At 33.8% G+C, this 15,879-nt stretch overlaps 1 protein-coding gene and 1 long non-coding RNA gene across 3 annotated transcripts in view; both read right to left on the bottom strand.

The window, feature by feature from the left end:
- Positions 1-5,875: 5,875 nt before the first annotated feature.
- The window catches only part of LOC121419652 (angiopoietin-1 receptor-like), a 34,121-nt gene continuing 24,117 nt past the window's right edge, over positions 5,876-15,879 (bottom strand). The window contains exons 16-17 of the mRNA XM_041614110.1: positions 7,063-7,162; positions 5,876-6,464 (exon numbers count right to left, since the gene is read on the bottom strand). Of these exons, the coding sequence (XP_041470044.1) occupies positions 6,405-6,464; positions 7,063-7,162 (160 nt within the window). The 3' untranslated portion in view covers positions 5,876-6,404. The remainder of the gene's footprint in view (positions 6,465-7,062; positions 7,163-15,879) is intronic.
- On the bottom strand, positions 10,669-15,837 carry LOC121420363. Of its 2 annotated transcripts, none has more exons than XR_005970749.1 (5): positions 15,484-15,837; positions 14,130-14,228; positions 13,204-13,398; positions 11,910-12,183; positions 10,669-11,529 (listed from the first exon to the last, which is right to left on the bottom strand). It is a non-coding gene; the product is annotated as an uncharacterized LOC121420363 (long non-coding RNA). The 2 variants fall into 2 exon arrangements; XR_005970748.1 differs by having other exon boundaries at positions 13,237-13,398.

Here is a 15,879-nt window from a genome sequence, read left to right as displayed (position 1 = left end):
CGGTCATACATTCTTTCGACTACTCATATCACTTAAAAACATTATTTTAAGATGATTACCCATAACAAGCACCAGAACTAAAAATGCATTCCATGAAACCAGTCCAACCATCATCTTGGACATGTCAGTGGTGAACAGCATGTTGTTCTCCTCGTAATATGATTGGATGATATCAATTCTTCCTCATGCAATGTACTGGCTACAATTTTTTTTTTCAAATCAATTTCATCTCCAAAATCTAGATTTTCAAAGCATTGATTTATTACAAACATTTATAATTGAGTACAATAGTTGAATTACTGTACACAGTATTGCAGCCGTTGAGAATCAATACATTTAAGAACACATGTCAACTCCAAAAAAAAAAACGTATGAAATGGGTTGCTAGTAAAATACTACCTCTCTCATTATTATGAGCCCTAAACTTTCTCCACCCGATGCGTTGATTAACCGGATATTGGAAGTTGTTTGGTACAAGTTTTTTTATTTTCTTATTCGATTTCTAAGAGGTCATTGATTTATTCGCCGTCTCATCAAGCTTGGCCAGCTTTTCTAATTAACACAACCACCTAATTAGAATATAGTCGCTCTTGATAAAAAAAAATCAAGATGTCTTATTAAGCATTGAAGGGTTTACAACATTTTACGTCAGCTCGTGTTTAATGTCATCGTTGGCAGCCCTTATTTTAGCGCCATTTAATGGTGAAAAATACATCAATGTACCTTTTTTCTTGAAAGGGGCCATTTGAGCAGTAAATGAATTGAGTGGTAGATATCAGTGGACAGTATGTGCTAAACTACAGACAAATATCATAACATGAAATTGGTATCCTATTTATTTTGAAAATGTCTGATTTGAAGGAAAAAGGAAACTGTCCACTACAAAACATATTGTATGATATCATCCACATTATCACTGTGTTAGAATGGATTGCGGACGCCGGGGTTCTGCGTATCTTATCTACATATGCAAAATGGCCTGGAATTCAGGCAGGTATTCTACAATTACACATTTTATTCGAATTAACTTAATTTTGGAGCTAAGATCCCAGCTTCTTTGCTTGTATTTTTGTCTGGTTCAAATCACAACCAATCAATTTACAGTGATAAAAGCATATTTTGCAACACTGAACATATTAATGTATAAAAACTCCCTTTATACAGCTATCAGCAATTCAAGTTGTTTGTATCTTTTTTCACATATTTGGTTTAGTGAGCACAGCGCAGTTCGACGAGGACTAAATTCATTTTGTTAATTTAAACCAAATTTGGTATTGTTCTTGCTTTACGCTTTTTGTGAAAGAGGGCGTTACAACAAATATAAATGTAGTCGGGGTTATAATTGAGCGAAATGCAACATGAACAATAAAGAAATATTCATTTGGTCTTTCTAGTCAAGATTTCCATCCTGACCAAGAATGCCTGCTTGAACAGTGCAGTCTGATTTTCCTGTGAGGGATCTTATTAATCGCCAAAGATAACTAAAAAGCACTGATTCAAGCTGAAAATTTAATGGTTTTAATGATTGATTTCTAATTTACTGTATAAGATAATGATGGCTGAAACTGATTTCAATTCGAGAGGGATATGGTAGCACACACATATGAAACCATACATTAACTAATATCATGATATCATAATAAAAAGACAATAAGGGATGTGACGTTCGTCATTTGTACATTCATGACCGCATGCAAAAATACACAACATTGCCGAACTTTACATTTAATACGTTCATTACAGTTGAATATCAATTTTTGATATAATTGTTCTTTTGCAGGATTTTATTCCATTTATTTATGTACCATTATTTTCAACAATTATTATATTGAAAATACACTTTTTAGGAGTGTTGATATGTAGAAATTAATTAAAGAAAAATAATGAAATGTCTAGAATATGACACAATGATGAAAAGGTAACGAGTGGTCGTATATTTTGTTCTGTCGCACGCCATTATTCATTTTAGTATATCAAAAAGGAAAGTAACTAGTCACAGTGGAATAGTCGAGACTTCTAATTATTTTTTTTTCTTGTTTTTTGTTGACTTAGGCATACTAAACTATCTTATGTTTAAATTATGGCACCATGGTTCAGACAGGAACATCCAGTCACTTCTTGGTTATTGACTTGAAAGTAAACCATCATTTCCTTTTCAGATGGCATTACCATTCCAGAACTATGTTAAATAAAGTAAACACAGGCAGAAAAACTCCCTCCCTGGCAGAATTAAGTGCTTTAGAAAAAGGTGATGACTTTTAGTTTAACTTGTCAAAACTAAACTTCCGCCAGAACGAAGTGTGCCAGGTATGCCACAAAATTTACATTTTCACTCTCCAATCCATCATTATTAGGTCGATCGTTTGGCAAGTACGTTTCCTCACTAATTTTACAAACAGTTTAAACCTAAAAAATATTTTAAACGGACCACTTCTCAATTTCATGAAAACTTATCTGGAGTCCCACAGGCACCCATTCTTGGGCCATTTTTTTTTAACTCTGATAAATGTGTACCGAAATGTATTTATAATGGTAACTGATGACACGACTATTGGGTAGTCAGTACAGAAGGCATGTGTAGACTGCATATTCAGACCCTTATCTCAAGTGAAGGCTTTGCCCAGCAGACTAACTATTGGCAAATGCAAATGGCTAATGTGTGATAAGATTTCAAGAGGCCAAGTGCTTTGATGATATTGTATGCGTATATACGATAGACGGATCATGTCGAAATTTAATAAACGAGCAAAAAGTATAGTTTAAGCTAGATCTCGGAAATTCCTATGCCAGTGTATGCGGTGTTATCGTTCTCCAGAATTTTGGTCACGGTTCTTTTGATTAGACGGAAATATTTTGAATACGAGCAGTCATAAAAGCTTCAAAAGCTAGCTGTGCGTGTATCATTGGGGTAAGGATTTGATTTTTCTTATACAAATGAATATGTTGGTGCAGCCTATCCAGACACATTTACAATTAAGAAGTGCGTTGATGATGTATACATCAATGCCTGACATGGCACCGACGTACCTAAATAATTATATACATAAAAAGGTTAGCTCTGCTCCTAAATGTATCTTACCTATCTCTGAACTTGATCAGGCATATTTATCAAAATTCGGAAGTTTGCTTTGCTCTCTCTCTAGGGAGACAGACTTCATGTTGATAAATCCCAGGACCAGACGGCATACACCCGATTATCCTCTCTTGTAGTTTTGCACCAGCTGACTATTCTTTTCAATTCATCAATAACTTTTGGTCATATTGCTTCTCTTTGTATCATATGCAGTACTTTGCTGTTTGGGGTCTTTGCGTGTGTGTGAGTTTTCTAAGCCGGAATGAAAATTATTTCTCTTGCCTCCAACTTCATTTAATTTATAAATACCCATGCATAAACCCTATTTTCATGACTTTGTCACTCGAATAATCACTGTATTTGATAATTATTGATGAACAGATGACTATGATAGGGATGTGGATGAAATATAAAATTGTGGAGAACATTTCGTAGGTCGAGCAAACGAATACTGTACATCCATCGATGAAATATCCTAATTTTCAGACAGTTCTCAATTATCTCTTAGTATAGTCAATGACCCAGACTTTACTCCAGTTATCATTTAGCTCAGTTTTAATCAGGAAATTGTATTTGTACGTTCGAACTCAGTATGGATAGTTCATGTTTGCCAGTGGTTATGCAATTTTTTTAAAATTCTTTACATTGTGCAAGAATATTATTAGATATGAACAATATTTGACTAAATGCCGTAATTTTATTTTGTCAACATCAATTTCACAAGTCACCGCAACAGCACTATTTTCTCTCACACTTACAAAATTTAAAGGTGACATTTATTTCATCCTGCCGTTAACTGCATATACAGCACGATATTCACATAATTCGTTCTCATAGTTTTCGTTATAGAAATAGTATCATAAGAAGCATGCTTACATAATTGGAGATTCGCTACAGATTTCACTATATATCCTTTAAATTTGATAGTACTTAGAGAAGGAGGCTGAACAGTAAACAAACTAAACAAAGTTTTATAAGTTGTACAATCGATGAAAATTGATTTCTAAAAAAAGAAATATAAAATCCACGATACTTTTTCGCCCTAAAATTGCATTTATCTGCATCAAAATCACCAGCAAATTACCCCGCACCTTGTTTTTCATATAAATAATATTTTTCATGACTTCTTGTCACTTCGAGGTTGCTGATTACGAATCTGAATGATGCCACTCATGTAACCTTGAGCATTTTTTGCAAATTGGCAAAATGAAATATGGCTGCCAAAATATGCGAATTATCCATGGAAATCATAAAATAGCCAGCACATAGGCTACAAAATGTATAATTGTGCTGCAGGATGCAGGAGTGAAATAATCTAAAAAAAATACAATATGAATGGGGAAACTAATTTTCACAAAAGTTAGCACTAAAATGCACCCAATTTTGATCTAGAAGTGAACATGAGTTATAACGAAATATATTACTTGTTATGTTATGTATGTGATAAAATAATGATGCATTTTGATATTGAAAATTGCCACCAATTCCCTGACAGTATAAGGTACAATGCTAACTGGGAAAATAAGATTTACAAGTTTACTAAAGATAAACGAGTAGAATGCTTAATAAAGATACTCTTTTTACGAAATACAGTATTCAATATGCAATGTATGTGATGTGATGTATTTTTAAGTTCAAGATTGTCGTCTTAGGTCTTATATATGCATTATGTACAATGCGGATAAAGAAACTAATTATCATAGTAAGAACCAAAAAATGCATTTAATGGTGATCTTAAACATTGTGTAAAAATATGTTTTCTAGCGAAACTTATGTATTTTGTCATGATAAATGATAAATGTTGCATTGTCAAATTCACAATGGCCCCTTAAAGCTCTGTCAGTATTATCTATAATGTAAATTGTAACAATACAATTTTATAATAATTTTGATTTGCTTGACTATGAAATCCACATTATCCTGTTGTATAAGCAAAATATTATTTGAAATCATGATTTTCATCAAATATCATTTCTTCTGCCATGTAGGTTATTAATACTATATTTTTACATTTAAAATAGCCGCTACAAGCCCTATTATATAACATGCGTACATCTATATGAAAACTAATTGTCACATGAGTGAGAATCATAGAATTAACATTACTTTAATGTACGAGTAAAATATTGTCTTAAACATGATGTCTAACTGAATACATCACGCATTGCTCTCGAAGGTAATAAGTTCAGTAATTTGAAATTCAAATTAGCTTCCTTAGGCCCTGAAGTAATGTGTAGATTGTAAGTGCGGACATATAATTCTGACAGATTTTGCCTCTTCTAGCCTGGACTAATTTAATGTGGATAAATGGTAAAGAAATTATCTTGACATTGATCCTTATTATGAAGATGTAAGGCTTTCTACATATTACTTCATCTGATGCTATTGTAACACTCAACGGAACCTACCCAACCGACTGTCTGTACATTGAAATAAATAGACCCGTTCGTAGTTACTTCATGGGCAATTTTGGTCAAATGACCTTTCATTTATTTCATCATGATAGGCAAATTTCAAAGCAAGATATTACGTAAGCTAGCCCTACATAGCAGGATGAAGAAATTCAATAGACCAGGTGACTAGAATAGCACACCAATGAACACTTAATGAAGGTATTTGTTGCATTCCTACTTTGAATGCATATCTTAGCATAATGTACTTGACAAACTGTGAAATACCAGTCGTTCGTGGAAGCATTGTTGTTTTTTGTGGATGTAAATGAAAACGACAATTCAAAAGAATATATGAATAATAAAGACATCAAAGTTGGTGCTCATCTCATTAGATTTTAAAGCACCATGTCACTTTAGTATTGACCTTCTTCTGATCATGCATACAATCTTTCGATCATGCGCAGAAAGGAACTACGAACAGGCTTATTCAATCAGGGGCCTGAAACACAAAGCTTAGCAATCATCGTATAATTTGTTGAACTATTGATTGCATTGACTACAATGTACAATCAAGTGTAAAAAAAGTACAATTGATTCCTAATCTTTGTGCTATGGGACCCTGGAATTGGCCTCGGTGGGGGTTAAAAAAAAAAAAACCCAAAACACTAGGAAAGTACACTAAACGCCAGGAAAGACCAAAACACTACTAGGAAAATTAAACTATGTTTTCATGCATTCTGATACTAAATACACCACTACATAGCATTATATATTTTTAAAAGAAATTAAACAACAAATTCAATCTTGATCAAATCAAGGGTCCAATGGTATTGAGAGAAGAATGAAATGCGTGATTTTGTTATACTTAAATCTAATACGTATGCATTGACCTTCCATGTAAAACACAAATTGTGAGGCATTGTTTTATGCTATTGGCATCACATATCTAGAGTAGAAGCATACAACCTTTCATCCAGGTTATTCAAAGACAAGTAACCCTGTGAAATAAGAAAGAAATCGTTAAAGCTTTAACGTCATCAAAAATTAAATTTCAAACCAGTAATGATAAATTCAAATTCGCTTAGTTATTTACTTATTTATTTTTCACAAAAGCAATATATGATACATATTTTAACGATCAATATAATATCAACTGCATGTCATGAGAGACTCCTGTTATGAGAAAAGATAGACTCCTTGTAATATAAATGCATTTTATGTGTACCATGGGACACATAAAAATCATACAAATTATTATTCAATAAAAACAAACAAGGGCCTTGCTATGTAACATATGAGTACAACTTACGTGCAAATCCCAAACAATATTCCAGTAAGATACATGTGTGCATATACGTAAGTAAGCTTGTAATGAAAAATAATTAGTTTTCACATAATCATGAGAAATGATAATGGAGATAAGTGCAGATATCATTTTTTTTCATTTCATCTAACATATATATTTTTAATTGATATTATATCATGCAATTAAGAAATAAATTGTATAATAAATCATATATAAGACTAAATGATAAACAAAAGCGTAGTTTAAAAAAAACAAGTAGTGTAGGAAAGACAGAATGGTTTTAATCTCACGTGTTTCTTTTCTAAAATGCTGTCCATACTCCTCAGGATGTGATCAAAGTTACTTCGATTTGGGGGTTCCTTGTCCCAGCAACCAGTCATAACCACATACCTTTGAAATGAATTAAAGATGACGATTATAAAAAAAATATGTATATATTACATAAATGGTTAAGTATATATGAAATTGGTTTAAACATGAAATTATTAGAGGGGTAGGCCTTTATACTACAGGCTGAAAATTTTATAATTTAAACAGACAGGGTTAATTCACAAAAACAAAAGACGGGGAATTCCTTCAAAATCTTACAATAGCAAATCTCGACATTTGTCAGATCTTGATGAAATAGGCATTTTGCTAATAAAATGATTCTTACTATACTTTTGATGAAAATTATTTTTAACCGGAGTTCCCATTTAGTACATATGATCCAACTCATGTTTCCCTGGGATTGTGCGAAAAATCTATGGCCCGAATTCACAAAGGTGGACTAAAGTTATACCGGGGTTAAATTTAGTCGGGGGTTAGCTAATACCGGGGTATAAAGTTAGTCCACCGCGCTATTCACAAACGGTGGACTTACTAATCCACGGACTAACTTTATACCCGGGTGCTAAAGTTAGTCCACGGCTGAGTTATACCCCGGGTATAACTTTAGTCCATGGATTAAATCATGAACTGAAGCTAGCATACTATTATAGCACTGCACTGAGCATGCTCAGTGTAATAAAGCAGTACTGAGCATGCTCAGAGCCGTATTTGAGAGTTTAGTCTGCTAGGGCCGTATGAAACGTCGCCATCACATGAATTAGGAGGCAGAACTCAACCAAAAAATCATGTATCAGCAGCATGCACTTGAATTTCTTAGCAATGCGGTGTTGAGAACGAACATTGTCATTACTTATTTGTTAATATTGGCCAACTTAGGTTCGGACTAGCGCTACCTGCGTGCGAGCTAGCTCGGCTGCGCCTGCAGCATCGTACCGTATCTCTATCGAGAAGTTCAAGCTCACCACAATGTATACGGTACACCGTATGGTAACGTGAACAAGTTATAACTTTTTTTAGACAGCTGCAGCAACCGGCTGTTTCGAGGGGGTTGTAAACATTTTTTTTTTCAATTTCTTATTTCTCAATTGGTGAGTGGAGGCAACGGAGTCCAGCGGAACAATCACAGAGACCAAAGTTGTTTTTAGTTTTGCCTTTTTGGTCTTATGTATGAAGTCCATATCGATCGGCATCGTTAAACACAGCAGTACGACGTGGATCTAGGCGTACCTAATAATCTATCTAATAGCTGTACTGCGTTTTTTTAGGCTTGAGGAAGTTAGATCCACGGAAGTTAAATCTAACGTTACACATCAATTAAATCTAACGTTACACATCAATTAAATCTAAATGTTAGATTGAGTGCACATTATGATTTGTTTGAAATAAATCATAACCAATCTGATACTATTGTATAATCCTACCTACCTTATCGAAGTCCGGTGGAACTTTGCCCGGAGCTAGCTTTGATTGAAAATGGAAATATGGAATTGAATCTTTGTTTGGGTTTTGTCCCGGGTTAAGGTTGTGTACGTTAATTGGTACATGGTATGGTGGGGCCAGCGTCGCGTGGGGCCAAGCGACATGACCTTGATCTGATCCCGCGTCCACAAGCGTGCCCCTTTTCCTTTCCCTCAGAATTGACTTTCCCATTTGAAGTATTTTTTCAATTCATTTATTCTTGTCTTTTTATATGTATCTCGATAAATGGATTTAAAAAAATAATTTTAAGCGAGCAATTTTTTTTAATTGACAATTAAATTAACAAATATCCAAGTTTTTGTTAGATTTTCACATGATATATATAAAAGAATAATTCTATTTCACCCTTATTTCTTTTATCTTTCTTTTCTTGGTCATGAATTTATTATTATTTTTTTTTTGGGGGAAGAGCCCCAAGTCCCCCCCCCCCCCACTCTGTAAGTCAGTTCTACCAACATCTCTAAAAGGAGCTGAGAAACTCATTGGTAGCTCCTCCACACTCAGGTCACTCTTGCAATCGCATTATTCCCAACCTTTACCTATTCTCCAGTTTGTGCTTGCAGTATTTTTTTTTTTTGGGGGGGGGGGGGTTAAGCTATTCACCATGCTTGCAGTATTTTTTTTTTCTTTAAAAGAAACACAATTTCCTTATCAGAAAAATAAAGACTTATCAACCCTGGATAAGTGTAAAGGGTATTCCACCCAATCAATGATATATTTGAAATTGGGGAAATAACAGTGGTGTACGTATTAAGCCCAAAATTTTGAGGGGGCTAAATATGGCATATCAGGTAAAATAAAATAAAAATTGCAAGGAAAAATATTCAAAATTTTAATTGCAAATATCCAATTTTGTGATAGATTTGACATAATATTCAAAAAATATGTTTTACCCTTCTTTCTTTTTTTTCTTGGTAATAAAGATTTTTTGGGGGAGGGGCTTTTTTCCATGGTCAGTGGTCCCCCTCTATACTTTCAAACTGAAGGGACTAAATTTCCCTAAAAGAAAATAACTTTTAACAAAGATTTATGCTATAACACCACTGGCCATTCTCTCAGTGACACATGTAGCAACCTTTACTCCTTTCATTTCTCATTTGCTTCCATCACATGTACATTATTGTGCATCTTAACGTGCCAAATACTTTTCTCTCAAAAGTTTTACTATAAATAATTTTGCAGTATAGCCTACAACAAGTTTCTTGAAGTATATCCTCCTGCACAAGCAAGCAATCACTTGACTTTCTTCATACACAACCTTTACCAACATACCATTACCACCGCCCCTGCTTTACACATAACATTAATCTCTCCTTTGCAGTCTTTCTTATATAAATTTATTTTTTGCTTCCTGCAAGAACGATGAACCATGCAGCATATGGACAGAATTGATAAAAGAATTTCATTTTTGTTTTCTCCTGACACAATTACTTGAAAACGATATCAAAATAAAAGGACAAGTCCACCCCCACAAAGTTGATTTGAATAAAAAGAGAAAAATCAAACAAGTGTAACACTGAAAATTTCATCAAAATCTGATGTAAAGATATTAAATTATGACATTTTTAAAGTTTCGCTTGACCACACATAACAGTTTATATGTACATCCAGGTCGGTATGCAAACTATTTCTTTTTATTCTACTAGATGAAATATTCGAATTTCTCTTCATTGTCAAGTGAACCCAAGATTAGTCACTCCCTGAGCATGTGGAATTTGCATTATTTTAATAATATAATTTAGTTTAGTCAAGTTGGCCCTCAATGTCAAATCTGTAAAAAATGAAATGTTGTACAATTCATACAACAAAAACAAAAGAAATAGTGAAGGACATCATTGACTGTCTCATTTGCATGCCACTGATCTCCACATATAACTGTGTTGTGAAAAATAACCCAAACTTATAAATGTCATAACGTTCCTATTTTACATCCATTTTTGATGAAATATTCGGCATTATGCTAGGTTGATTTTTTTCTATTAATTCAAATCGAATTCTTTCTGGGGAGGACTTGACCTTTAAAATCAAAGCTTATATGTACATGTGTAGTAGACAGAGCAGTTTATTTTGTACATTATTTTTTTTTAAAAGTAGATTGAAATTCTTTACATAATGATACGAAGATTGAATAGACTGTTTACATTTTCTTAACAATGCATCAGAAACTCTGAATAAAAATAGATAAACAATGGATTAAAAAAAGTTTAGTCAAGATTTTAAACTCTACAGCTAAAGCATGAATATCACAGGTAATTAGGCAATTATATTTCTGAAAGAAATTAAAGGATGATTCTATCATAAAATAGTAATATCAAACAAATGATAATAGCTTGCAATGTATATATAGTGCTTACTACAGAAATGTATCTTAGTGCCTATGAAAATAGGTGGGAAAAAAAAGGATATTCAGCAAAAATGATATTATATAATTTAAATTTGATAAATTAGGAAGCTGCATATGCTTAGAAATATGACCATTTAATTAACAAAGAGGTTTTGATATTGAAATCATGAGGCTTCAAACACTGATTGTTGTTTAAAAAAAATGGTATAAAAATAGACTTGAATCATAAGAATGACCAAGACCATCTCATGCCAAACTTAGTTAAGCATGAGCAAAATGTTGCTTATACCTCTCACATCCCTGCTTATACATTAGCCCATCGTGTGTGTCATTTATTTCCTGGAATTCACATCCCAAACCTTTTGTCAAACAAGAAAAATGTTGTGAATTTGGGTTTTTAAAAGCAAGATGGTCATTTGATCACTAATGATAAATCGGAATGCATGAATACATCCTATCAACTAAGCTACCATTTTGTGATCACAAGTGTCCACTTTCATACACAGATAATCCAATGGAATGCTTAATACCCAAAGCACATGGTCCTTTTCTATTGACAACAGAATGCAGGCAGGAATTCATCAAAGAGAGGAGCAACGGATACCTGCAATAAGGATCAAAACAAAATGAATATTAAAAAATTTGCTCTTCGTTATTCTTTCTGGAAATATATCTTCATTGATCAAGCAATTAATACCCCCTTTACCTGAAGAGCAAAATGCATTTTTTTTTTACTATTTTTCATTTCTCCTGCAATAGGAAAGTTAGCAGATTATATATTTTTTTCTTCTGTGAAATCTTTAAAATTGTCTTATTTCACATATAAAGAGTATAAAATTACAAGAAAATTTGACCAACAAGATTGAAATTTGATTAAATACAGTATGTAGTAGGGGCCAATATATGTTTTCTTCATTATCACATACATCTAGTAGGTGTTGAATACAGAGAATATCAAATTGAAAACTGAGTGTGTATACCAACCTATACATTTACAGAAGACCTGTTCTTCCTGCTAAGTACAGGGCTTGTTCCCCATCAGGACTCCTGATGTAGACATGGCCCCAATCGATAGCACCTACGACTCTTGGAAACCTGTAGCAATCATCAAATTGTCGCTGGGTGGTTTGAATTTCTCGTCATCGGACACTTCATTAACTGTTACTCCTTGCCATTGCCTCAGAAAAATCTTTGATGATTCTGCACACGGATGACTATGATATAGTTGCTTTGTCTGCTTGCATCTTCTAAAAGGTACCTTTAGTTAATGAATGATAAGTGATGTTGTGTAATTGCTTTATTGATATGAAAGCCAATTGATACTTTACCATTTACATTTGCAAACATTGTGCTTCTGTTATGAGCTGATGTTTATGATGCACTGGAACTGATTAAAGAGATTTTTCTTAGATTCACTAAAAAAAATCTACTGCAATAACAATCCATGCAAAATGGAGAATATCTCTCTTAAGCTGGAATGACATACCAATATTTCTTTTTGGGTGATTATAAACCATCCTTCATGATAATTTCCCACTTGAATGACATATTTGTATTAAAAAATGTTGCTACATTGTAAAAAAAATGAGAGAAAAATAAAATCCCCACCCATTTGCAACCCAAAGGGTTACATGTTTCATTTCCACAAAAACCTTTCTCTGAAATACTCCCAACACTCCCGCTCCCTGTACTCCTGACTGAAAGCAGAAACAAAAATCATACAATTTGGATGATGAATTATATTAGGTTTTGCATTAATTATTTCTGTAAACCATGTGCATGTTATCATTAATATGCAAGAAGTGGCCTGATGATGTCACATCCACACATTTTCCATACATGAATGTACAAGGGTTCCACGATATTTGCTCTGGCGACAATTACTTAATGGAAAATCTGCATGCTATGCAAAACATAAAACTTAATTTTCATGACTAGATACTTCCAACCCTTGATCCTTACATTATTCTGAACTCGCAATAACTATCTTAAATATATAATCAGCAGTCAACCACATTTTTACATTCCTGGAGGAAAAAAATGAACGATTATAATTTCAAATCACTAGAGAACAAGTGGGGATGTGAATATTGCATTCATGAGGATACACAGAACTGTTTCCCCCAAGTAATGTAAAACTTTAAAATTGAATCAATTCATAATTCTCCATCCAATATTGATGGTTTTTGCGAGCCGAATTTTTCTTTATAAAAATCTCATTATTTTTGGCCTGGAGAATCGCTTTCATAGAACATAATTTGACCCCCCCCCCCATTACCTTCTGCTTTATAGTTCGCATATGCAAACTCACCAATGGCATAAAAACAAAGTCCTGTCAAAACATGTAACATGTCAGGCAATGTGTTGTTTCTCTCTGTTGGTAGCCCACTCTAAAAGGTTCATCCTTGTAGCATTCAAATGGATTCTTCCTGTCTCTTAATCCATGCTGTGGTCTTCCTATGTGTTGCTGAATCTGCATGGAAGTTGAAAGATTGTGTTTAAGAGTCATCATGAATGGGCAATTTACTCTTTGAATTTCATTTAATTCAAAAGTGTTTAAAGTGAGGAACAGAATGTCAAAGATTATACAGAAATCCCTAAAAAAAGATAAAAATGTCTAATTGTCATGAGTAGCTTTTCTATTTACCTACATGTACTTGTAAATGTGAAGAAAGAAAACTGCCAATTGTTGCTGATCATCATCATTGATCAAACCATGCGCGTCTAAGAGATGCTGAATCACTTTCAATTGGCTTGAATAGTGAAGGCAAGGCACTAATTTTATGGAACATTGTTTACACAAAAAGAGGGTATTGCTTGCGAGTGACTTTCGAATAACATATTTTCATGAATCTTCATCAAAGTCTCATTAAACTTTTTATTCTACATCCATCCCCCCTGGCATTCATAAGACTATGCTTTTTTCTCTCTTTTAAATAAATATTCAACAAAATGTCAGGATTAATTGGAGATCAACAAGCCTTTAAAAAAAAGCTAGTGACCAGTACACATATGCTTATAACATACAAGCAAGGTCCCCCCCCCCCTCTTCCTTTTTGTCAATTACTATGACAAGAATGAAAAAGTAACATACATGATACATTAACAATTACAAGATGAATTCAAATCACAGAAATAACACTAAATGCAAAATGCCATTTTAATGATATCTAATTTTTTTCAATATGAATTGATAAGACATACCTCACTCTGTTGCAAGAAGGCACAGCAGTTCAAAAATGTGAGCCATGTTTGTCGTCTTGATTGATCACAATCTCACAATCTGCCGAGTATGGTCTGTTTCTGATATGGAAGGAAAAAAAAGAATGAAAAAAATATTTATTCATCAATCATACTGCAATGTACTAGGCCTTATATCAAAGAAAAAAATAAAAAGCAGGTACAATTGTAGAATGATAAAATCCGCTGTTTCAAAGGAGTCTTTCAACATTTTCTGATTTTTTTGTGAGAGGGGATGCTGCGGAGCCACATGAAGTCTCAGGGGAGCATATCTCTGACAGAAATAAACCTATTTATCGGTCTACTACAAATGTTTAGAACTAAAGATCAAATGCACTTGTAGTTATGTGCGGTCTCGTGTGGATTTAACATTGGAAGGACACCTTGTGAAAAAAAAATACTTGAAACAAAGAGAGTGGGGTAGAGAAAATAACCCCAAAAGATAGAATTTTCAAAGTTAGACCTCAGTTAGAATTACTCAAATTATTCAATTAGGCCTAGGATTTCCATTATTTTTTGTTTTGACGACACCGTAAATCTAGAAGTGATCGCAAATGCGATGCCGAAGGTAAGTAAAACTTAGTTTTAGTAAAATCAAAGTCATATTAAAATCAAGTTCATATACAGCTGTTGGAGTAAACAGTGGTGAGTGGAACCCAATCTTTTTAAAACATTTTTTTCCAAAAATATTTAAATCAGGGCTTAGCCTTAGTTAGACTCGAGTTGACCCTTATTAATTTTTTTTTTTTACTCCAACGATGTTGTAGGACTAACTCTAACATGGCTACCAGGTAAGCCTGGCCATCTATCCAAGCCAAGGCAAAGCCAGCCCAGGGTAGAATGTCTAACGTTAGACCGGCTCTTGTATTTGTAACGTTAGAATTTTTTTTTTATTTATTTTTATCGCTGCTCTCCTTGGTCTTGATTCACTTTTCAGACAAAATTCGATGCACAGTATTGTGTTGGCAGGGGTATCGTAGACAACAAAAATTCCATGAAAATCACACAAAATCGAAAATCACTCAAAATCACTGCCTGGCATAACTAGTATCGGCCTTTCAATCACGCCTACCTCGCCTGTGAGTGTGACTGCTAATTGCGTCTCGCACTGCACTGCTCATCTGATAACCAAGAACGCACACAAAAATACATGGCTGGGACTGAGCAGCTTAGAGACGCGACGATAACAATGATTAAAGATACCATTTCAAGTTTTCGAGTACACTTTTTGGAAAGTTAAAGCTATCAATGATAGTTACAGATGGAACTGAATTCTCCGTCATGATTTAAGCTCCAATAAATTATGTAATTTACTTACAATCTCGGTCGAAGTCGTGAAATTTTAAGCTTTAGATAAGCCGATCACACCGAATCTCGTCTCCGTCCAAAAAACTTTTTTTTTGCAGCAAACTTTTCTGCAACCGCAATGCTGCTCTCTGATTGGTTAAAACCGTGGACTAACTTTAATCCACCGATTTAGTCCACCCCAAAGAGCTGACTAAATCGTGACGTCAAATGACGCGTTTTATACCCCGGTATAACTTTAGTCCACCTTTGTGAATCGCAAAAGTTAGTACCTAGGTACTAACTTTAGTCCATGGATTAAAATGACGTCAAATGACGCGTTTTATACCCCGGGTATAACTTTAGTCCACCTTTGTGAATTCGGGCCAATAAGATTGATTTTTTTTTATCTTTGTTGTGAATTTGGGAC

This window comes from Lytechinus variegatus, chromosome 8 (genome assembly GCF_018143015.1).
Source record: "Lytechinus variegatus isolate NC3 chromosome 8, Lvar_3.0, whole genome shotgun sequence".
Lineage (NCBI taxonomy): Eukaryota > Metazoa > Echinodermata > Echinoidea > Temnopleuroida > Toxopneustidae > Lytechinus > Lytechinus variegatus.
The sequence above is the reverse complement of the archived record's forward strand: the minus strand, read 5'-3'. Positions and strand labels throughout refer to the sequence as shown.